Source organism: Coffea arabica, chromosome 6e, assembly GCF_036785885.1.
Source record: "Coffea arabica cultivar ET-39 chromosome 6e, Coffea Arabica ET-39 HiFi, whole genome shotgun sequence".
Classification (NCBI taxonomy): domain Eukaryota; kingdom Viridiplantae; phylum Streptophyta; class Magnoliopsida; order Gentianales; family Rubiaceae; genus Coffea; species Coffea arabica.
The window spans coordinates 51,986,412-52,010,304 of NC_092321.1; the positions used below are offsets into that span (position 1 = coordinate 51,986,412).

Genomic DNA, 23,893 nt, shown 5'->3' on the forward strand with positions numbered 1-23,893 from the left:
GCTATATATAGGCAATGGGGACTCCCTTTCCTTGTTGGAAAAGTAGTCCTTTCCGTTTCTAACTGGTGTTTCTGCAGCAGATCAACTACACAGTCCTTCCAATTTTCAAATTCAGTGCCCAACTTGAAAAGGTTTTTCACTTTCCTTTTTCTAATCCTTTTTCCCGAAGTCTTTAGCATTCCTATTTTCTTTTCCATTGTGTATAGAGTTTCCTAGTGTTATCATTATTACTATTTTTACGAGTTTCCTTGGGAATTTCAGTTATTTGGAGGATTCCAACTAGTTCTACAATTTCAAGGCATTATTAACACAAAAAAAAAATCTATAGAAGTTTATGCCAAGTAACAAGTGTAGATGTGGGGCTCTTTTGCCCTTTATTTTGGGGTTTTTTCTAAAAATAAAAAAATGAAAAGGAAAATTCCCGTTATCATTGCGTTAGATCTTAATTTAGGTCAAATTTCATAAAAAAAACACTTGTCGCATACAATTTGTAAGAATGCGCAATTACACATTTTATGATTGTTTATGCTAAAGTTAGGTATAAACCTAAAATTGGGACGAAACAAGTTAAATTTAACCAAACTTTGCTAATTAATTGCAAGTTACTAATTGATGTATCATTTGAGTTGTCTCTCGAATTATTAGTTGTAGCATCACTCGAATATACTAAAAGTCTACAATAACGATTTTGACATATTGTTGATTTAATAAATTTAAAATTAATAGATTTGTCTAACTAAAAAGACTTCCCTAATAATTTTTTTGTTGGACAAAATATCTTTATTCAAAAATACCTTGTAAAATTACAAAGTTATAAAATAATTCAACCACTGTTCCAAAAAAATTAATAATACCACGTTAAAGTACTACGATCAATACTTTAGGGGTAAAATACAAAATCAATTCTATAGTTCCGCATGCATCTTGTAAAATACAAAGTAAACGACATCGCATTGAATCAATTTTGCCCTACTGCTTCAATTTCCCAAATTCTGAGTCCGTTCTGATGCTTTGAACCCAACGGCCATATTTCTACCGGAAAAAGAAGTTCCGTTATCTTCCCTGTTTTGCAATGAACAACAATAAACGGGAGAAAACAACCAACAACCAAAACGATAGCGCATTAATCCAGTGCGCCGAGCTCATACTTCCTTATCTCCAGCCGGCCGATCTCGCCTCCACGTCATCAACCTGCAAAACCCTAAACAAGATCTCCAATTCCATCACTCTCAGAAGATCATCCGACGCTTCTCGGAGCTTGGAGAAGTTTCCGATCCCATTCATCAATTCAATCGACAATCAGAGCTACTCATACTTTATCTACAACCGGAATCAGATTCTCTCCACCGCCGTTCATCCGCGGCAGCCATGGGGTTATGACCCAGATACCAGACCCTATCTGATTAATCCGGGTCGTTGCTACGACCCGTTTCTTTTCCGGGTCGACGGTGCGAAGGGGTGTAGGTGCGAGAGGGGATGTGATAGGAGCTCCGGGTGTCCGTGTTTGGATAATGTGGAATTCGGGGCTTGGGAGTGCGGGCCGGGTTGTCAGTGCGGGCCGGACTGTGGGAACCGGGTTAGTCAGAGTGGGATATTGGTCAAGCTGAAGATTGTGAAAGATAGGAGGACAGGTTGGGGTTTATATGCTGGTGAATTTATTCCCAAAGGGCAGTTCATCTGTGAATATGCAGGTAGTTTTTTTTCCCCCCTCTTTGTTTAAATAGAAATTTTAGTCTACTTGTCATTCATTCATTGTTAATCAATTTTTTCATGCAAAAGCTGAATAGAATTTTATTAATGTGAAGAAATTTACATCTATGTAAGCAAATTTGTGTATGTAATAGGGTTACTCATGTACAGCTGAAGTATGGAACAACGCTTGATATGGCCTAACGATTCTTTGGACATTTGGAATTTAAAACTAGAGGTGTCAGAAAAGTGACCATTACTTTTTGGTGGGGAAGATTTGTAAATTTGAGAAAAATCTTGAAAAGCCTTTGTATCTCTGATGGCTTCTACATCTGATATTGATTTCAACAGTCACAGGAGAATTTGGAACCACAGTCCTTGCAGGAAATATGAAATAACATCTCAAAATCTTAAGCAAAATCCTAGAGAAAGACATGGAAGACAGCAAAGACAAGTGTATTCACACTGAAGCCTCTTTACACCTAAGCTCTGATATTAAATTGTTGGAGTTCCCAGGAAGTTGTTTGGGAGACTTACACTTAAACTTGATTTGTTTTCTTTACTTGATATGCCTGTTTAGGAGCTATAATAAGTGCAGAAAATTTAAGGGGAAAGGATTCTGGTTAGCTTGTGGTAAATAAATGTTAGTGGGATGAGCATATTTTCGTAAATTGCAATTTGACTTTTTGGCATGATTTTGAACCTGGATGGTGCTCGTCTGGTTAATTACGGATTCTGCAGATTCTCTCCATATGCTGGAGAAAGGAAAACAGGAAATAAAGCAATCAAGGCATAACATCTAATCCCTCTAGCCATTGCATGGGTATTATGGAAGGAGAGGAATAACAACACTCTTGAGGAAATTGAGAGTCAAATTTGAAAGCAGTATTCCAGTCTTTTCATTTCATTTTTGTGAAGGAACTTCTATTTGGGGTTTCTCAGGCAACTATAAGATTATGCCTGTTCATCTCCTTTGAGTAAGTAAGAATTGATTCCTTTCTAGAGAGAGGAATAACAAAGTTATTATGTAATTCAGAGCCCCAATTTGAAACTTAGCGATGGAAATTTTGTTCTTATTTTCTCATCTATATCTTTTTGGACTAGAGTCCTTTCTCGTAGAAGTTATGCTGTTTGTTATTTTAACGAAGTTAAATTGTAACAGTAAATTGCTGGCACTTGAATTTAAGGACTTGCAGTTACCAAATAATCTCAGACAAGTCATTAGTGCTGTAAGCTTACTGCTTTGGTAAATTTGTCCACTGGTTCTTATTCTTGCTTTATCCGCAATGTTCTAGCATTTCAAGAGTCCATTGTTGGGCTATGCTCTTCGTTTTTTTTTATAAATTGGTTGTTTACGCTGTTGATTCTTGTCATTTTGTTTCTTGGTCAAAGTCTGCAATTTCTGTATTGGACTCTTTTGAAGAGTTGATGACATTATTTTACTTTTGCTCTCTTCAGCACATCCTTTGATGCATAATTGATTTTTCTATATGGTGTTATTTTGTGCAATAGGAGAACTATTGGTAACTAAAGAAGCACAATCAAGGCAGCAAATATATGATCAACTTGCATCAAGTGGCCAGCTGTCTCCTGCTCTTCTGGTCGTGAAGGAACATCTTCCATCTAGAGATGTGTGTATGAGGATAAATGTTGATGCCACTAGAGTTGGAAACGTAGCTAGATTCATCAACCATTCTTGTGATGGTGGGAACCTTGATACAATAATATTGCGAAGCTCTGGATCTGTACTTCCTCGCATATGCTTTTTTTCTTCCAGAGATATAAAAAACAATGAAGAGCTTAAATTTAGTTATGGGGATATCAGGCTTAAGAAGCAAGGACTGCCTTGTTTCTGTGGTAGCTCTTGTTGCTTTGGTGTCCTGCCTTCAGAAAATACATGACTTGGGACAGGTAAAGAACATGTTAGCATACAATATGGTAGCATAGTACTCCATATGGTAGTTTGATGCTTTTTGATGTTAGAATGCTTCTATTCCATGAACTTTTGAGATAAAATAGTGTGATAATGTGTTCAGTTAATGACTTCACAAGTCTTAGTGACATCTGTTATTTGATTTGGACCCCAGAACACACACAGACATGTATTCCCCTTCTGTTTGAAATCAAGTTGCTACTTTCCCCCTTAAGGCCTCACAGAAGAATATCCTAATTTATGTTATTAGGGCACATTTACATTCCTTCATATGTTGAGATGCAAGGTAGCTGCTATTTTTCTAAAAATTCTTTTTCTGGTTCATTTTTATGCAATTTTTTGACAAGACCACATTTTAGATATCACCTAGGGCCTCACAGAAAATAGAATTATATAATTAGGACAAACCTTGTGGAAAATCATTGTGATTTGGCCTTAAGAAACATTAGAGCAGGCCAATGATTACTAGCCCAAGTTAATAAAAATAAGGAAATGCAGCACAAAAGACACTCTTATTATGTATATTTTGATTCCATAGACATTCTTATTATTTATATTTTGAATAGTATAAAATAGCGCACACCCTATTTAAAATTCACAACTTGAATACTTTTCCTCCTCCAACACTGTTGAAGGGCACAAAAAGAGAGAGCACAAGAATGCTCAGTTGAGACTGGAGTGTGAAGAAGAAAATCAAGAGAAGAAATGGCAGAGAGCAAGGAAATAGATGTTAAGCTTGTTGCAAACAAGTTCAAGGAGAGGCAGTAATTGAAGGCAGCAGCTCAATCAGACCAGGACTAGAAGGAGCGATCACCAGTATCCCTCTTTAAGCCAGGGGAATTGAGTTCCTGGTCCTTTTATATGGCTGGTATTGCTGAGTTCATGGCCACCCTTCTGTTCTTGTACATCACTGTCTTGACTGTTCTGGGGGTTGGCAGTACACCAAACAAGTCAGCTTCTGTTGGTATTCAATGGATTGCTTGGGCTTTCAGCAATATGATCTTTGCACTTGTCTACTGCACTGCTGGTGTCTCAGGTTTGTCTCCACATCTCCATCTTTGTCTTCCTTTTCATTTCCTATTCCATCAGCCGTTTAATTCTTGTTGCTTTAATTCTTCCTTCTTAGCATGTCTACTATCCTGGACAGTAGTTTCTTCCTGCATGTTTTGGGAGAAAATTTTCATTTAGTTTGGGGTGCCATGTTTCCCATCTATCCACAGTTGATTAAGGTGTAGCACTGGTTTTTCTGCTTTCATATTATTGCCATGCTCTCTAGACTCAGAATGGTTACTATATCTATTCTGGTGTGCGCCAGTTTTTGGTGATTTTAATGTGGGAAAGAGGGATAGTTTTGGATTTTCTTTTCAAGAGATGTTACTCTACTGCTGCTTTTCCGGGTCTGCACCAATTTATTAGTGATTTTTGTTTAAAGAACAGGTATTATTGGTGTTATCTTGGGTCTTCTTTTCAAGCAATGTTATTCTACTGTTAGATAACTGTTGATGTAGAAATTGTTTCTTCAACCCCTTAAAATGTTGCTCTAGAATTCGATTTCCCTGGGCCGCTTCATCTTTTTATCTTTCAACCTAAAGCTGAAAGTTTTCTCCTTATTCCCGTGGTCGGCTTGTAGATCTAATTTTTTTTTTCCTATCTCTCTCTCTCTTTTTTTGGCCTTTCTCCTCATCTGTGCTAATGTTCTGTATTTGATGCTGAAACAGGAGTACACATTAACCCAGCCGTGAGTTTTGGCCTTCATCTGAGCAGCTGCGGGTCAATCTTTGTTATAAGGACTTCTAGAAAGAGGACTAAAATCTACACTTCTAGCTCACGAAGAAGACAAAAAAGTCTTCTCTAGCCAAAATTAATTCAAAAGTAACTTCAATGTATGCTTAATCATTTAATTGACGAAATAAACACAAGTATTCTGAATCAGTCAACGTAAAGTAAATATCATAACTTCAGTTTAATATGACATGATGAGCTTGGAAATGATAGACATTCAATAATAGTTGGGCCTTGGGTCATACACTAAATTTGAAAGATTTCTTGTTGAGAGTTGTACCATTTTCTGTTTTGGGCTGCTCTTCCTTTGTGCTTTTTCTTCTAATACTAGAGGGGCGCGACGTCGCGTGGGAGTTCAGAGCCTATTGTTGAGGGTTGTTGGTAATTAAAGTTGAGTGAATGGCCCAAAAGATCACTAAATTATTAAAAATGGCACTTGTTGGTCGCCAAACTTTTTTTGTGGCCGAAAAGGTCACTAAACTCATAAAATCTCTCAAGTGAAGTCATTTCACCGAATTTCAGCGATTCCTCATCCGGTGGCATGGGCAATGTGGAGCGGAGGAATATAGTAAAGGGGCAAAAATGTCAAACAAAATATGGTCAACCTTTTTTTTCCTCGCAAATCGTGCCCTTAGATCTAGAAATTCGTTGAGAGACAAATCTTCTTTCATCTATTCAAGGGAAAATCTCCTTCCATTTCATCTTGTCCAATGACCCATGGCAAGACGCAATAAATCGATCCCATTCTGCAAGTATGGAACTAGAACCATTTTGAAGACCTCATGGACAGAAAGAAATCCAGTGCAAAGATATATTGAATATGGTCAAGATCAGGTAAGATAATTATTACTTAATGGATATTTGTGTTATTACAAGATGGATAAAATATAAATATTTGTTGCTGCAGGTTAGAGGGTATGGGTTTTGGGACTGGTATGATGAAGCAATTTGTGAGAGGGCTAAGCAAGTAATACCTGACCTCTTAAGAAGTAAGAACAAATTAGAAGCTGAGAATGAAACTCTGCAAAAGGAGGGTCGGGGATGGCAAAGCAAAGGAAACGAAATGACACTGGAGATAAAAAGACAATAGAAGCAATTGGAAAGAAAGCAAAGGACAAGAAAGCTAGCAAAAAGTGTTTTTGTGATTGGGGTGGTTGTTACAGTGTGGTTAATATGGATGCAGGAGCCAACAATGCCAAATTCGAAGAGGTTGCAAATTGCAAGTGTATAAAAGGAATGTTGCAAATTACTAGTTTGTAGAATGTAGATATTTTGGATTGCTGGTATGTATAATGTAATGGTACTTAATGAAGCTAGCAATTATGTTGATTTTGGATCTTTGAAAATGTTAATTATGAGTTCTGCTGTTGACTAATCAATTAATTTGACAAGAACAATAGCCCATTCCAGTGATTAAGTAGTGAACGGCAAATAAAAGAGTCATTGCATTGGATCATAGAATTGGTTGTATTACAATTGGTGGACAAAAGGAATGTCTGACTCCCACAAAATGGCAATAGAAAGTTATTACATGGTTTAGTACATCAAAAAAACTACAAATGCTATTTAACATCTTATCATTAAGTTGCACGTCCTTTTCCAAATGATCTTCCTGCCCAATTTCCAACCTTGAATGGTGGTTCTTTTCCCAAATATGCATAATTGGCATTGATCGCACCCTTTTCGGCATCCATCAATTTTTTCTTTTTTTGGACCACCCTTTTCTGTGTATTATCAGTAGATGCAGCCGAACGAGGGTCTTTTTGACTTGTTGTTGTTCTGGCAGCATCTAGTCGAATTCGCCGGACCTGATCACAAAAACCAGATAACATTTCACTCAGCTATTCCAAGAACTACAATTACAATATACAATAACAATAGTTAGAAAGGTTGATAGCTAACAGGGGTCTTCATCTTTCTGATTTGCCTCTTAGCAGTTGGACTGGCGATCGGCCTCAACATTTCTGTGGGATTATCAGTATCACCTTCTGCAGCAACATTTGCTCCTTCCATTGATTGTTGTGCACCTTCTAAAGTTGATGGCTGAACAACAATATTATCATGTTGCTGGAAAAAATTGCCAACTTCAACGTTAACATTTTCAACATTCTCTTCACCAGATCCATGCATAACACTCTCTTCCCCAGATCTGGGAACAACCCCCTCTTCACTACAATCCGGAGCTACAACTTTGTCTGGTTGGCTAGTTGCATTTTGCTGTCTTAAATGCTCAGTTCCAGCACCATCTTGAGCTTTGCATGTAGCTCGATTATGACCTGGCAAACCACACTTTCTACAATGAATAACAACATGTTTTTTCATTTTGTGGACAGTTGCATTTTGTGACCCATAGTGGTTTCTATTCTCTGTAACATCTTTTCTTCTTGCAATAGTTCCTGGAATAACACCCATCAGTATACATGCATGGATCCTCATTCATTCTATGAAGTGCTGTAATGGAATGGCAACATGGCAGCCCACTAACTTGTCATAAATTACAAGTACATGTTCTTTCTTGTACATACACAGCATATTGTTCCCCTCTAGGCCCTTTGACTTGATAACCCCCATCACCATTTGCCACAGTTTTCCATTTCCTAGACTGTTTTGCCTTTTTTCAATCAACTCCTTAATAGTTGGACCAACAGCACCAGGGCATTTTTTCATCCAAGCCGCCCCATCTCCTATTCTACCCATTAAATACTCCCTAATTCCTTCTATCATTCCAATAATAGGTAAATCCTTGTATTCTAATATTTTTGCATTAAACGTCTCACAGAGATTATTAACTAACATATCAGATTTAACATGATGAGGAAAAAATGCCTTACACCAATGCTGTGGTGGTGCTGCCCTTTTGACCCATGCATATGCAAACTGGTCATACTCTTTCAAGTCTTCAAGTTCTACCTCATACAACTCAACAGTTGTAGCTGCTGCAATGCTCTATAGTCTATCTTTTAAAACCTGTCCAGGATGTTTTTTCTTGAAATTCTTGTACATGTGTTGAATACAGAATCTGTGTTCACAGTATGGAAGAAGTTCCAAAAGTGCACTATCAAGCCCCTACAATAAAAAGGGGTGAAAAATTGGTCAACTCTAATAAACCAAACAGTAACTAATATCAACAACAATGATAAGGTAGCAGTGCTTCACCTTTTGCTGGTCCGAAATAAATGTGTAATGACTGCTGGCAGTGGCTATTTGTAAGTCTTCAATCAATAAGCTCAGGAACCAATGCCACTGCTCTCTTGCCTCCTTTTCAACAACAGCCCAAGCAATGGGCCACCATCCATTATTGGGTTCTATCCCAATGGCTGTCAACAATTGTCCCAGATAGGCTCCTTTTGTGTGACACCCATCAATTGCTATAATGGGTCTACAGCCATCATTAAACCCCTTTTTGAGAGGTCCTAAACAACAATAGAATCGGGTAAATGTAGGCCTCTCATCAGGACCACTTCTCGGATTGTATTGAATGTCAATTGTCGTATTTGGGTGGGTCCTCTGTAATTCAGCAACATATTCCCAAACAAAAGCATATTGTTCGGCTACACTTTCCTTAATATTCTTCCTAGCCTTACTCCTTGCCTTGTAAGCCATATTTCTACTAATCTCACACTTATATTGTTCATCCATAGCCTGCCCAATTTGCTTAGCTGGCATATCCATATTTAACTTTATTTGATCTTCATATCTGTTTGCCAACCAAGATATAGACAAGTGCTTGTTTTTCCATGCATGACTACAATGATTGTGAACATCATTTAAAGTCTTCAAAACAAAATCCATATTGTTAAGGCTGGAACTTTAGAAGCATACACAAACCAAGGATAGGATGCCACACATTTTGCCCTCAATCTAGATTTGTCATTTGTGTACATAAATACGGGTCTCCCAGTAAGAATCAAGTAATTCCTAATAGCTTCTCTAAACAGACCCTTACTTCTAAATTTCATACCAATCTCAAATTCAGGATTTTTCATAAATTTCTCCATATCAAAGTTAGTATAATTCACTTTTACCTCTTCGATTTCCTCGTCAGACGACCCATTATTGCTATTGACTTAAGTGGATTTTCATTGCTAGCATTGGCTGCCCGTGTTTGCTGTGTAGTTTGAAGGCCACGGTCTTCACTTTCCCGTGTAGTTTCAGGGACATTTGCATCACTTTTCCGTTTGCTGCTCAACCTAGAACTCCTCCTCAAATTTGTACTTTTTTATGCTTGAGTTCCTGCCTGGCTTGGTTGCTCACTTGGCTGCCTTTCACTATCTCCTTTGCCAACATCAATTTCACTTTCTAGCTGCCTTTCACTTGACTCAGCATGAGTTTCATGTGGTTGACCACATTGTGTTGGAGGCTGCTGCCTACTTTGTATTTCATACATTTCATCGTCCCTACAATAATCTGTGTAATGTTCAAATTCCCTCTCATCACATGTTCCATCCCCATCATCACACTCGCTTCCTTCTCCCTCATTTTCAATTCTCTCTAAGTCAATCGGTTCACCATCTCTAGAAGTTGAGTGCAAGCCTGCTGCAATTGTAGATGCATCACCTTGGTCAGTAGCTCCATGCACTACTTGTTTTTGTATAGTGTTATCCTTCCACTCTAAAGCAACAAATGATCGTGTACGGATTTTACCCTTTTTCTTCACAGATTTACTATTACATGCATTCATTGTTTGACGTTCCTCCCCATCATCAATTTCCTCAATGATCACTGTAGACTTGTGCACATCTGGTGGCTCTACGATGGTCTTTGTTTGAATTTTTATCACCTCATCTTCTGGAACATGGTCGCATATCACTTCCATCAACTTGAACTGCTCTACCCAACTACAAAACTGTCTGATATGCTCGTCAGTTTGGAGTTCTTTCAATCCATTGTTGATATCACTTCTTGGATCAAGATAATAGTACAATATGACATCGTTGTTGTAGCCACATTTTTTCACTATAGAATTAATCTCATGCATTGACATCCTATCACTATCACAAAGATCAAAATAGTCTACCTCTCCACCAACATAGCTCTTATATTTATCCCCTTCAATTCTACCACCATGCTGCATCTTAACTGAAAATAATGAGCATCCATGCTCTGCATCACAAACATCAAATAGTTGCAGGTATTGTTATTTGATAGATATCCAATCTTTTAATAAAAACTACAATCTGAAATTAGTTTTTAAGTCTTCAATACAGGTTCATTTCTAATCCCCACACAAAACCTTAATATTATACCCCAGTTAGTCAACGAATACAACAAAATTCACATTTTTTCTGCCTAATTAATTTAGCTTAATGACATGTGAATGTAGGACCCCTTGTAACCTACTATAACGACAAAAGGGAGGACCATTCTCTCCTATCCCTTTCATGCCCCCTTTGTTATATATAAAATAACCCATTCCACCCTAAAACCTCTTCGACATTTTTGCATTTCGTGGTAACATTTTCAGACTTTGCACTATCTTTTACCAACATTCTTTTTCACCAAAACAAATTTTATAGCAACTTACCATACATCGTGTACGGATCAGCATACTCATCCCTCGGTCGCTGCACCCAGTCCATTGAAATCACTAGCTTCACAATTTCCTCGGCTGCTCTTATTTTTTAGATGGGTTTAGGCTATAAATCTCGTTATTTGCTGTTTTGATTTGGTTTATAGGTGGTCACAGTGACTATTTTTACCGTCGGAGAAGACGAAGTCAATCTATGGGTTCAAAAGTGGTTTGGGAATGAGACAATCTATGGCTTCACCTGTTTCAATAACCTTTCGGACATTTTTGCCCCTTGACTATATTCCTCCATTCCCCATTGCCCATGCCACCGGATGAGGAACCACTGAAATTCGATAAAATGACTCCGCTGGAGAAATTTTGTGAGTTTAGTGACCTTTTCGGCCACAAAAAAGGTTTGGTGACCAACAGGTGCCATTTTTAATAGTTTAGTGATCTTTTGGGCCATTCACTCATTAAAGTTTGTAATATGGGAAAATGGAATCATTAGTTTATGGTAGTGAAGAAGCTTGTTGCAATCTTAAAACATTGTTGCACCAGAAAGAATTGGAAGATACAAAAAGGATGAAAAGATAAGCTGATTATTGTTGCATCAAATACTAATATTTACGAGGTCCCTCTATGATAAAACCTTTAGTAGCAGAAGTGACTTCCCCTAAAGTAGAAGCTTGAGCAGTAGATAGAGCAGAGGTAGTATATTGCATGTTTTAGTTTTTCTAGTGTCTTGAATTTGTTCATAATCTTGTAGATAGATTGAGACCTGCATAATTGCTTATTGTCAGTATACTAGACCAAAAGATAGAAGTAAGCTTGAGCAGTAGAAGTTTGAGTAGCAGATGTTTTGGTTTTTTGTTTGAGGATTGCCTTCTAAATTATCATAACATATGTGAGATTAATTTAATTGACTTTAGTAGTTAAAATGTGGAATACTTACGATGGTATGATGGTGGTTTGCCTTTGGGAATTGCTGTGGCAGGGTCGATATCATTTAACTCGGTGATTGTATTGGCATCTTTGGATTGTTGCTCACTCCAGAGAGTTAGTATAAATGGTCAGCATCTATTAATGTAGTCATTCATGAAAATACATTTGTATAGTGTTTTTTTTTTTTTTTTGTAGGTGATAGTTTAACCTTTGATCGACAACTACTGCTTGTCTAATATGTGGCTGAATGCGAAGTGCACATCTCGTTAGATCTAAGGATATAAACCTCACAGGTAGTTCGACTGGTTTCATAGTCTGGTAGTTATTAGCAAGTTTCGTGATCGATCCCGTATACTACTTTGTTGTGTATCTTTGGAGTAAGGCTCTATACAATTTTAGGAGATTAGTCTGATCGAAAGGTTGGGATACCTCAAGTGAAAAAAAAAATCTGAGGATATAAATTTTTTGTTAGTGCAATTCTATGGTAGTAAACGAAAACAGTTGTAATGAATGGTCTTTCAACTTCTTGCAATTCTTGGATTGTTGTGGAGTTGTTAATTGTCGACCATTGCATGTTAGATAACAAACTCAACTTTAAAAAAAAATAAAAATAAATCATCTTTCTTATCATGGAAAATCTCAATTTCAGAATTAAGGACATACAAATCAAACCAATTTCTCATAATCAATAGTACTCAAGAGCTGGTACCTTATTCTAAAGACACCTAATAAACCGTTTTCTGACACTTTCTCCAAATCTATTAAAGCAAAATCCTATTATACAAAGTAAACAAAACTCTAACAAACAATAAGTAAATCCACGAAATCCTTATGCATATATATAACATACTCTCCCAAAACTTCCCCTAAAAAGGAGAAAAAAAAAAGTCCTAATCCACAAGATAAGCTAAGACATTATTTGGTTGTCCAATTAGGTAGCTTGGATTGTGAATTAAAGTGCTTTTCCACTGAGAGAATACTTAGCAAAATTAACCAACGATAAATTCAAGGTATTAAACTTATTAGCGAATTGGGGTGGTCAGAATTGAAGAATTAGTTTCCTTTATCTAAGAGTCAATTGGCCAATCGTACCAATTGATCCTTGTTGATAGGTAACTAACCAAAAACAAACCAATTCAATTCAGCGCTAATTATTGTTCTTGCCACCCAAATCGATTCAATTCACAATGAAACCATCCAATGGACAACAAGAACCATTAGTACGTATGAATTCTTTTGTTTGATTGTAAAAAACACGAAAAACAAACCAAAAAGCAAACACACTTCAAGCTGAACCACCAAGAATAGTTGGGCCCAAAAACCATTTCAAAATGCAGAGACTGACCACAACAAATATCAGCATTGAAGACAAAAAGAGCATAACAGAAAGAAGAGGAAGAAAATACAATTGGACAGGGTTTAGAAATGGCTGAAACCAATTGCTCAAACATTAAAAACCACTTTAACAACAACTATTAGAACCTCCTCCTTTTCAAGCTTTTTTAAGGCCTTTAATGGGCATTTAAGGAAACACACCAAACATAAGGTTCGCATGATGTGTACCCACTATTGAAAAGATGATTAAAGTATGCTCACGTATTTAAAATGCCCCTAAGCTAAAAATAATGTAGAAGTATTTACGAAACAACAACAAAGCTAACGTTACCCAATATTGTACCTAAAAGTGAACCTTCACTCCAAATAATCTCATATTTCCAAAGTACCTCCATTTATACGGTTAAAATTCAAAACCCCTTTTTGATCAAAACTCATTCTTATATAATATAAGGAAATGTCGTTTGGTTGATACTTTTGTAATGTGTAATAATATTTATGTTTCCTTTTTGAACAAAAGATACTTTTGATGAGCTGTGTGGACAAATTTTACTTCAATTTGCTGCAGCGGTTAGCTTGGAAAATATTTATGAATTTAACATGTCAATGTCTTTTTGAGATAATTTTAGAAACCTCCCTTAAGTTTTCTAACAATTTCATTAACTTTATTAACTTTTCCTGAGGTTTCGAAAATTACACTGACCCCTCTTGAACTTAAAGTTTTGGTAACAAAATCGGTCTAAGCAAAAAAAAAAGTACTATTAAAAAATATTTTGAGTAGTAAGAAGATAATTCTATTCTATATATGCCTTTTTTTTATTGTTCACAAGTTGTATTAGTGAAGAATGGAACAAATCATAAAAGTCAGGAGTAATAAGTGAAATTCGAATAGATGCAGCAACAAGCTAAAGTAACAATAATCTTTGTGATGGTTAATGGAAATTGCAATGGCCATATTTTCTATTATTTACAACAACATATAAAGGTTGCAACTAGCTCTACAAAAGTTATCAAATTATCAGTATAAGTGTCTAAATTTGCTGTAAAAAAAATGGTCTTTTTGTTGTAGTGAATAAGGTAAAAATGAAGTATTAGTGCAGAAAGCATAAGAGTCTTAGTCAACAAATCAACAACGAAGGCATGAATCAATTTTATTTCGACACAAGATTTAACAAAACAAGCCAATTATCTCTCAAAAACATATTACATATTTCTTAACCCGAATAAGCTCACAAAATAGATCATGAAAACACTTGATAAATAGAATGTCAAGTGTACTCTGGTACCAAGATTTAACAGGACACACAAATATTGTCCAACATCAGAACTTAGCTATCAAACCTCTATATTTTTCAAATAAATATTGTTCAACCATATTGTATAAGGTTGTATGTCTTTGTCATTGTAAAGTGATATATATAAGGTTGTCTGTCCTTATCATTGTCAAGTGATGTTAATCACAACAATGACGCTATCTTAGGATAGCAATTGGTACCATTATTCTACTTTAATTAGTTAATCTCATTTATATAGTGCCTTAACTTTTAATTTTTGTATCAAATATCCATTTGTAATAAGCATAATGTCTTAGGGGCAGAATAGTACTTTCATCACATCTCATGTAAGCAATGAGGCCAAATTTCTGGCAAGAGAGATCATTGTAATTTCTAAAACCTCAAGGGAGGTCAATAAAAGTGTCAGAAATTTCAAGGGAGATTTTTGAAATTATCCCTATCTTTTTTCCTAACTATTTGGATGTTACTTACCATATAAGACATGGGGATAATTTTAGAAATCTCCTTGAGGTTTCTAACAGTTTCATTGACCTCCCTTGAGGTTTTGAAAATTATACTAGTCTCCCTTGAATTTAAGTTTTTAGTAATTGAACCAGTCCAAGTCAAAATAAGTACTATTGAAAAAGTATTTTGAAGAGTGAGATGATAATTTTATTCCATATATGCTCTTTTCTAATTGTCCTCGAGCTGTATTAGTAAAGATTGAAACAATTAATGAAAATCAAGAGGTATAAGTGAAGTTTGAAAAGATGCAGCAGAAATAACCTGAAATAACAATGTGTTTGGATGGCATATTTATCCCAAATATTATTTTGTTTACATTATAAACATAATTTTTAATTAACTTTTTATTTTTCAACTACTTTTTTTTATTTCACATACATCATACCACAAAAAATATTAGACTAATTATGTTAAATTATATTTCAAATAACCTCCTATCCAAACATACTCAAGTGATATTTTAATAGTTAGTACAAATTGCAATGCCATATTTTCTATCCTTTACAATTGCATATAAAGGATACAACTAGCACTACAAATTTACTAAAATTATCAGTATAAGCATCTAAATCTGAGGTAAAAAATAATTTTTTTGTTGTAGTTAGTAAGGTGAAAGGAAAGTATTAGTGCAAAAAGTATACAGGTCTTAGTCAATAAATTAGCAATAAAAACATGAAATAGTATTGTTTCGACAAAAGATTCAACAAAACAAGTCAATTGGAAAATCCTTCTATTTCTCTTGTTCATAAAATCCTTCTATGCAAATTATGTAAGGTTGTCTATTTTTTTTTATCATTGTCAAGTGATGTCAATCACTAAAATAACACCATCTTAGGCAAGCAATTGGCGCCATTTTTTTGTTTACAATATCATTGATTTAGTGCCTTAACTTTTTTTTTTGTCAAATATTCATTTGTAATAAAGCACAATGTCTTAGGGTAGAGTAGTAATTTCACTATATCTTAGTGTAACAATAGGGTTTAAATTTTTGACAGGAGAGATCAGTATAATTTTTAAAATTTCAAAGGAGATCAGTGAAAGTATCAAAAAACTCATGAGAGGTTGTTAAAATTGTCAAACATATAGACTAAAAGTGGAAGCTCATCAACCACGTCGTTATCATCATCCACACATGTGTTGGCGGGTGATTCACTGCTAATGACATGGATGTTGTGCTGGCTTTGGTAGTCTCCGATTGTTTGTTGCATTTGTGTGGTCAAACAATTAAGTGGTTGTTTGGTGATGTGTTGTTAGGCTCACAGATTAGTTAATATTATGGTTCTAGCCTTTTGGTCAAAGCCTATTTACATGCGGAACTGTTATTCTAACTATTAGGAGTTCGGTGTTTTTTCAAGGGTGTGTTGGCAATGTGCCTTTTATTGCATCCGGTTTGCTTAACCAGAAATTCAATTTCTTCTTGGTGAGCGTGCCAGCAGAGCTCTGTTTTGGGTTTTACCGTACCTTTTCCCCATGATTTTTCTTTCTTTCTGGAGTTGAACGTGATGCTTCTTTGACTTCCTTTGTTCTTAATTCGTATGTCAGTGACTTTTTTGCACTAGCTCTTTCTCCTTCTTGTTTGCCATTTAACTTTCATGTGGTGCCCCAATTGTTGTATGAATTTTTTGCAAACTGTTTTTCCCTTGTAGTTCCTACTCAAGCAGTGAAGCAACTGTTTGGTAATGTGGTCGTTAGGCTCATAAATCCGTTGATATTACCATTTTAGCACTTCACTATGTCCGTATTTACATTCAGACTTTTATTATATTTTATTGTTCCATTGTTTTTTGAAGGGTGTATTAGTAATGTGGCCTTTGTCACATCTCATTTGGTTAACCAGAAATTCAGCTCCTTCTTCAGGAAAGTCAGTAAGGTAATTCTGTGTTGAGCAGCCGTACATTTTCTCCAGGATTTTTTTCATTCTTTCCCGAGGTTTAGGTGGTTATGATGGTGAGAGCTGTTGCTTATCCCCGTTTTTTCAACTATAGAGCTAATTGGTATGGTAATGGCTATTTTGGTGTTACTGCTCTTCCTTATTGTTTACCACTTGACAATATCGAGTGAACTCTTCTGCTCTTTTATAAAGTTATTTTACTATTTACTACATATTTTCCCTTTCTCTTCCTCAATCTTTGGTTCTTGCCGTTTTCATATCTTAAATTAACTTATGCATATTTTGCCAGATATATGTTATTGTTCAGTTTTACCCTTCATTATTTGTTTATTGCGTTAGTTTCCTTCTGTTTATTTTAGTTACTTCCCTATCCAATCTCTTCATAAGAGGGTTGCTACATGTGCATTAATATAGGTAGATGCCTGCCTTTTGTCTAATTTTTTTTGTTTATTTACTATGCTTTTATTACCCTTTTTTGTTTACTTTTTAGACATCACTTTTTCAACTTTATTATTCGTGCCGTGCAAATAACCGTTTACTGATTGAATTTTTGCATTATGTTTCTTTGTTAGCTCTGTGTTTATTCAACTTTTTATCCTTTTTTATGCTTTTCAGTTACTTGATTCATTGCTCATTCAATGCCTGTAGTTGTTGCTGATTGTTAGTATTTCACTTCTATTTCTGTGTTTTTAGTGCCTTTTGTGTGTTGCTGCTAGCCTGTTATTTCTGTTATATTATAATTTTTTTTGCTTTATTTTTTCCTTATTCTTTATTGTTGTCTGTGACCTTTTTTTAACTCTTTGTTGTTCTATCATAAATTTTGCTTTGGTCAAATTTTGCGCTTGATAATTTTTAACTTTAGGTTCATTTCTCTTATACAGCTCTATTTTATCTGCTTCATCTCGTTTTTGGTTTTCCTTTGTTGAACTTATTATTTCAGATATTTACTCTTGTGCTTTCGTTCAAAAGAAGTACTGTTTATTTTTTTATTCTGCTTGTTACAACTAGCTGCTGCATCTTTTTTTTCTTGATCATTTGATACTATTGTTAGATTATCTACTTTGTTTTTCTCCCATTTTATAGAATTGTTTAGAAGCATGTATTTTTTAATTCCTATTATACTGTTTGCTGTTGTCTTTTAAATCTGTTTTTAAAGACTCTTCTATTCCTACCTCTTGTGTTGTTATCTTTTTGGTATATATTATTCAAAGATGGATAAGAATGCTAGAAGGCATAAAAGGTATGCGGCAATGCCGGATAGTCAGAAAGCTGATCTCCTTTGTCGTCGACGAGAACGTGACACTGCAAAAAGGAGAAACGCTACTATGTCTTCTTCTTTTTGAGACAATTCAGTTTCAGAGGCCTAAAGAAAATAGTAGAGATTATTTATCTTGGACTCCATTTGGTTATGTTCAAACTGGTGTTTGTTTAGGTGATGATGCAACTCGTTATATGCCGTCTTCTATCTTTTTAGGTGATGATAGAAATAGTTCACTTAGTAGTCAATCTAAACATGTTACTTTGGATTGCGTTGGTTTGTGCAAGTCATCTTTCGCTTTTGGAGAAGTCTCAAATAAGGATCCAGTCATTCAAATATTAGATAGTATTATTAGTAATTTACCATTGAAAAATCACTCGTGTTCTTCTGTTACACTAACCTGCACTTCGTCCCTTCTTTCCGGAGTTCAATTGTACTTTTATGACACTGATGAAAAACTTGCAAAGAGGGCTCAAAATTCTGATAAACTTTGGCCGAGTACTCTCAAGCTACTCATGCCAATTCTACAAGAAAATCCTTATACCAGATTTTTTAAAGATCTTAGGGATGTTCCGACCCTTGAAAACCATACTATAATTCTTAAGAGTTATCTTGGGTTGGATTCGCATGTTTTTAATCTTCCTACTACCTCTTAAGTAGCTGCTATATGGACTGAGACAGATGGTGAGTTAGTCAAAAAGAGCCCCTCACATTCAAATTTATAGCCATTCAAATACAAGTTATAGAGTTCAATCATATTATGCATGATACTATCCTCTTCAATATCCTACTTGTGACGCTGATGTTGATGTTGATTTTTCTTCTGTATAGAATCCTTCTAACTTATTCAGTTTGGAAGATATGGGCATGTTTATTTCTTATAATTATATGTTTATGCTGTTATTGTGTTTAATAGATTCGCTTATAATATGCCTTTCTTGTTTTTATTTAGTTGCTCAATAGAAAAAAGATAAGGATTCTACTATGTCTGCTAGAGAGTACTACTGTTACCGATTACAAATGAGAGATAATGACGATTCTATGTTGGTTCATAGTTTAAAATTGTTGCAGCAATTTGTTGTTGGCACATATATAAAAATTGAGACATCTAGGCTTGATTTTCATAGGAAGCAACAAAATGGAATTAGAACAGAGATCCTTCAAGGAATTATGGACAGTGTTGCAATAGGCCAAATTGAGGGTTCTACAGTTGGTCGACGAATAGTCTTACTAGCTTCATTTGTCAGCTGCCCAAGGGACATGAGGTGGAGATATCTTGATGCAATGACCTTAGTTCAAAAGTATAGAAAATTTGACATATTTCTTACCATGACCTGCAATCCAATGAGAAAGGAAATTCAAGATAATTTTCAATTTTATGAAAAATCACAGGATAGGCCTAATTTATTGGCTAGAGTATTTAGAGCTAAGTTTGAGATGTTAAAAGTAGAGTTGCTTAAGAAACAAATTTTTGGAGAGGTTGCAACTGGTGTCTATGTCATTGAGTTCCAAAAGCATGGTTTTTCGTATGCTCATTTACTGCTGATAATTAAACTAGGGTCCAAGTTGTTGAATCCAGAGTCATACGACAAATTGTGTCTGCTGAAATACTTGATCCTGACAAAAATTGGCATTTATATTTGCTTGTAATTAAACATATGATTCATGGACCATGTCATGACAGGGATAAGAAAGCCCTTGTATGAGGGATGGTGCATGCAAAAATCATTATTCTAAGAATTTTGCACCTTATACAGTTCATGGTGAGGATAGCTATCCATGTTATAGAAGAAGAAATGATAGTAAAAAAAAAAGGTGTGCGGCATGAATTGAATAACAGATGGGTGATACCTTACAACCCATACTTGTTAGCTTTATTTGATTGTCACATTAATGTTGAAATCTGCTATAATATTAAGCTTGTTGAGTACCTTTATAAATATATTTTTAAAGGTCATGATCTTGTCAGTTTAGTGTTGTTGATCAAGAATCTACTGGTAATATTGATGAAATTAATTGCTTCCAATAAGAACGTTGGGTTTCACCTTCAAAAGCTTTCTAGCGCATATATGAATTTCAACAGAAATGAATCCATCAGTTTATACCTGCAGGTTCATCTTCCTAACCAACAATTCATTTCTTTTGATAAAAGGTTCAGATATGTGGTACTTTTTGAAGAAAATTGATTTTTCAAAGACTGCTGACTGAGTTTTTCAAAATGACCAAAACAAATGCTATGACTCAAAATTTGAAGTGCTTATATAAAGATTTTTCTCAACATTTTGTATGGACGCCAAAAACAAAGACACAGTCAAAGAGAAGTCGTAAAAAGATCATAGGAAGACTGGTAACTATTGAGTCTAGGGAAGGAGAAAGATACTACTTGAGACTTCTACTTACACATGCTCAAGGACCAACATCCCCAACATCATTTGATGACTTGCTTATGGTTAGATGTCACAAAATGAGCTCTTTTAGAGAAGCTTGTTTGCAGTTAAGATAATTAGAATCTGATTCCTATATAGAAGAAACTTTACAGGAAACTGCTCATATCCAGATGCCTTATTTATTATGATCTTTATTTGCCATGCTTCTGTTCTATTGTTCTCCAAAAAATCCTAAATATCTTTGGAAAATGTTTGAAGAGGAGCTATCTTCTGATTATAGACGAAGCCGCACGCACGCTCATTGTACATCAGTAGACATTAAAAGGAAGGTTCTTGAGGATATTAACAGGACATTGAAACACATGGAAAAAAACTTTGATGACTATCATTTTCTTGAGGTCTGCTTTACATGCTCTAACAATGAGCGCCTGACTAAACAAATTCAAAGTGAAACAAACATACAGGTTGATGCAGAAGATATGCTTCTTCCTTTAAAATTGAATGCTGAACAGAAGCATGCATTCGATTTGATTCTAGATTCAATATTCAGCTCAAAAAGTCGGGCCTTTTTTTATTGATGGGTCAGGTGGAACAGGTAAAACTTTCTTGTATTGAGAACTTCTTGTAATTCTTGGTTCGCAAGGATATGTGGCAATTGCATTTGCCACATCTAGTGTCGCAGCATCTGTTCTCTCTGGTGGTAGGACTGCGCACTCCATGTTTAAGATTTTTTTGAATTTTTCAAAACAAAAACTTATCAATTAAGTAAACAGAGTGGTGTTGCCAAGCTGATCATTAAAGCTAAATTAATCTTATGGGATGAGGCTTCAATGGCAAAATGAGAAACAATAGAGGCATTTAATAGTTTTCTTACAGATATAATGAAATTTTATCTGCCTTTTGGAGGAAAGACTATTGTTTTGGCGGTAATTTCTGACAAACTCTGCCAGTTGTTGAACAGCTAAGTGAGAAAGATTTTATTAGATAAAGTCTTCTATATTCAACTTTATGGTCTCATATGCATAAGCTACAATTAACGACAAATATGAGAGCTGCCTTAGATCCAGCATTTTCAGATTTTTTGCTTAAAGTAAGAGAAGGTGTTGAACCTTTTGATGAACATGATCAGATATTTCTTGCACCTCATCTGGTTATTCCTTGCTATAACAAGGAAGAATCGCTTGACAAGTTAAAATCATATATTGTATTGTAAATAGTTCATTTCTTATGTATATTTTTACTATTTATCCTAATTACATGTAAATTCTTCTAGTTACTTGGAATTGTCTTTCCTGATTTAAATCTGTACTCATGTGATCCTTATCAAATGATAAATAGATGTGTATTCTGTCCAAAAAATAGTTCAGTGGATAAAATTAATGGGATGATGATTGAAAAATTTTATAAAAATCTTCATAGATATATAAGCTGTGATAGAACAATTGATAGGAGTTATCAAGCAGATTATAAGGACTTTCTAAATTTTTTGAACCCAAAAGGTCTACATTCTCATGAACTTTTGTTGAAAGAAAATTGTCCTATAATGCTTCTAAGAAATGTGAACCCAACAGATGATCTTTGTAATGGCACAAGGTTAATTGTAGAGAATTGGGTGAGCACACTATTTTTGCCGAAATTGTCTCCGGTCCCCATAAAGGAAAAAAAGTCTTTATTCCAAGGATTCCTTTGCAAACTTCTAATAGCGAAAAGAATGGTATTCTGTGACGCCCCCACTTCTCCCAAGGGCGAAGCCGAGGGTATCGGCGGAACGCCTGCAGGACTCGCGCCAGGACTCAAAAACACAAAGTAATAAAAGCTAGATAAACCCAAAAGCGTACTATTCACAATATATACAACCCCAAAAGAGTTCTATTTACATCCTCAAAAGGAGTTATCCAAACTACTACATTATCCTATGCTAGTAGTCAAAAGTAGAAAGTAGACCCAAAGAGGGGTTCTTATACAGATCACCAAAACAAGAAAAAACATCGTAGTTGTCCGGCTATTACAAACCAAACCTAACTATTCTAGTGATAGTGCCAAAAGTTTCCCGCGTCGGCCCCCATTAAGGAAAACAAAGGGAGAGGGGTAAGCTATATGCTTAGTAAGTAAACAGGGATAAAAACGTAAATTTTACATTAAGACGAACAATTACGTCACAAAGATGTCCAATCGAAAATATAAAAGTAACAACACAAGTTAAGGATACAGGTTGGCTCCAAAGCCACGTCATGTGCCATGTGTGACCTCCTGTCGACACTCCGTCAACCACCGGTAAGGGTCCGTAAAACTCCACTTGTACTCCCACCTAACACCTTATCACCCTCACTGGCCAGTCACCTCACGAAATGTTTCGTGCAAACGAAACGAAATTGAATTTGATTCACAAGCTCGGTTCACAAATTTGGTTCACAAACTTGGTTCACAGAACCACAAACTTAGTGACCTTAAGACTAGGTTGGACTGGTTTTGACCAAACCCCGACCGGCTCGAATAGTCCGTTTAGGTCTTGAGATCGGGCCCCACAAAAGTCACCCCGAACTACAAGCTCAAGGGTTCAATACCAAAATAATTCATATATACACATCTCATTAAGAAGCACATGTGCAAAGTAGGGTTTAGATCGAGTGTGATCAAGTACACCCTCGCCTAAGTACCTTCTCATCCATACCAAAGCACATAAACAAGTTATACACAAAAACGGTCTGAATACTTACACAGAGAGCAAGTATAGCAAAAGTGTGAAGATCACGTCACGTAACAACTAGTAGGCCCCACTGGCACCGTCTTGCCCGTCACCATATGAAATAAAAGATTGCACCACATTACTACACAAATGACTACTAAAATGCATAAATCAAGAAAAACCGCAAAACGGGCACATGCACGCGCGGAAACGGCAAACGAAAACGGAAACTGCCGGCAAACGGAAACGGGCAGATTTGGCACCTAGAACTGTTTTGATCAAATTTCAGGCTACGGTTATCGGATCGAAGTGCATGAGGTACCGTTACGAGGCTAAGAAGAAGGGCTACAACTTTCATGAAGACACCTCAAGTTAGATCTCAATGGAACTAGGACAAAAATGCACAAGACAGTCCCAGCCGTTTCAATTCAGGTTACCGAGCAGGCCCTGTTTGAACGACTATAACTCATAACTCAGAGATCAGAATCAAGAAATTCTAGAGGTGTTGGAAAACTCATTTATAAGGCTATAACTTTTATGTTTTGACCAAAAGCTGAATCAGTATAGAGCATAGGGAAAAACGGGTCCAAAATTCCTGTCAGAACTGTCCAACTTCAAAGGCAGTTCTGACACCCGATCTTGTTTTGGGTATAACTAGAGTTACGAAACTCGGATTTGGACG

General features: G+C 35.7%; 4 protein-coding genes across 4 annotated transcripts; 2 read left to right on the plus strand and 2 right to left on the minus strand.

Annotated features, from left to right (window-relative positions):
- The first annotated feature begins 872 nt into the window (after window positions 1–872).
- Window positions 873–6,733, plus strand: LOC113692168 (histone-lysine N-methyltransferase SUVR3). Its single transcript, XM_027210537.2, has 5 exons — window positions 873–1,691; window positions 3,202–3,600; window positions 4,258–4,658; window positions 5,341–6,238; window positions 6,312–6,733. Exons 1-2 carry the CDS (start codon window positions 1,073–1,075, stop codon window positions 3,588–3,590), a joined length of 1,008 nt encoding a protein of 335 aa, XP_027066338.1. The 5' UTR covers window positions 873–1,072; the 3' UTR covers window positions 3,591–3,600; window positions 4,258–4,658; window positions 5,341–6,238; window positions 6,312–6,733.
- Window positions 6,734–7,840: 1,107 nt separating this feature from the next.
- On the minus strand, window positions 7,841–9,076 carry LOC113693265 (uncharacterized). The gene is made up of 3 exons (XM_027211824.1): window positions 8,561–9,076; window positions 8,419–8,470; window positions 7,841–8,337 (listed from the first exon to the last, which is right to left on the minus strand). Exons 1-3 carry the CDS (start codon window positions 9,074–9,076, stop codon window positions 7,841–7,843), a joined length of 1,065 nt encoding a protein of 354 aa, XP_027067625.1.
- On the minus strand, window positions 8,572–11,124 carry LOC140009205 (uncharacterized). The gene is made up of 2 exons (XM_072054094.1): window positions 10,929–11,124; window positions 8,572–10,507 (listed from the first exon to the last, which is right to left on the minus strand). Exons 1-2 carry the CDS (start codon window positions 10,981–10,983, stop codon window positions 9,624–9,626), a joined length of 939 nt encoding a protein of 312 aa, XP_071910195.1. The 5' UTR covers window positions 10,984–11,124; the 3' UTR covers window positions 8,572–9,623.
- Window positions 11,125–19,122: 7,998 nt separating this feature from the next.
- On the plus strand, window positions 19,123–19,788 carry LOC140009915 (uncharacterized). Its single transcript, XM_072056255.1, has one exon. The coding sequence runs from the start codon at window positions 19,123–19,125 to the stop codon at window positions 19,786–19,788; it is 666 nt and encodes a 221-aa protein (XP_071912356.1).
- The last annotated feature ends 4,105 nt before the right edge of the window (window positions 19,789–23,893 follow it).

Excerpts from the sequence above, each read along its gene's own strand:
- LOC113692168 (XM_027210537.2), top strand. The coding sequence starts at position 1,073 with ATGAACAACAATAAACGGGAGAAAACAACCAACAACCAAAACGATAGC. Across the intron at positions 1,692-3,201 it reads GTTCATCTGTGAATATGCAG|GAGAACTATTGGTAACTAAA; the intron begins GTAGTTTTTTTT and ends TTTGTGCAATAG.
- LOC113693265 (XM_027211824.1), bottom strand. The coding sequence starts at position 9,076 with ATGGATATGCCAGCTAAGCAAATTGGGCAGGCTATGGATGAACAATAT. Across the intron at positions 8,471-8,560 it reads TTATTTCGGACCAGCAAAAG|GGGCTTGATAGTGCACTTTT; the intron begins GTGAAGCACTGC and ends TTTTTATTGTAG. Across the intron at positions 8,338-8,418 it reads ATACTGTGAACACAGATTCT|CTACAACTGTTGAGTTGTAT; the intron begins GTATTCAACACA and ends GCATTGCAGCAG.
- LOC140009205 (XM_072054094.1), bottom strand. The coding sequence starts at position 10,983 with ATGGACTGGGTGCAGCGACCGAGGGATGAGTATGCTGATCCGTACACG. Across the intron at positions 10,508-10,928 it reads TGATCCGTACACGATGTATG|AGCATGGATGCTCATTATTT; the intron begins GTAAGTTGCTAT and ends TTTGTGATGCAG.
- LOC140009915 (XM_072056255.1), top strand. The coding sequence starts at position 19,123 with ATGTCTGCTAGAGAGTACTACTGTTACCGATTACAAATGAGAGATAAT.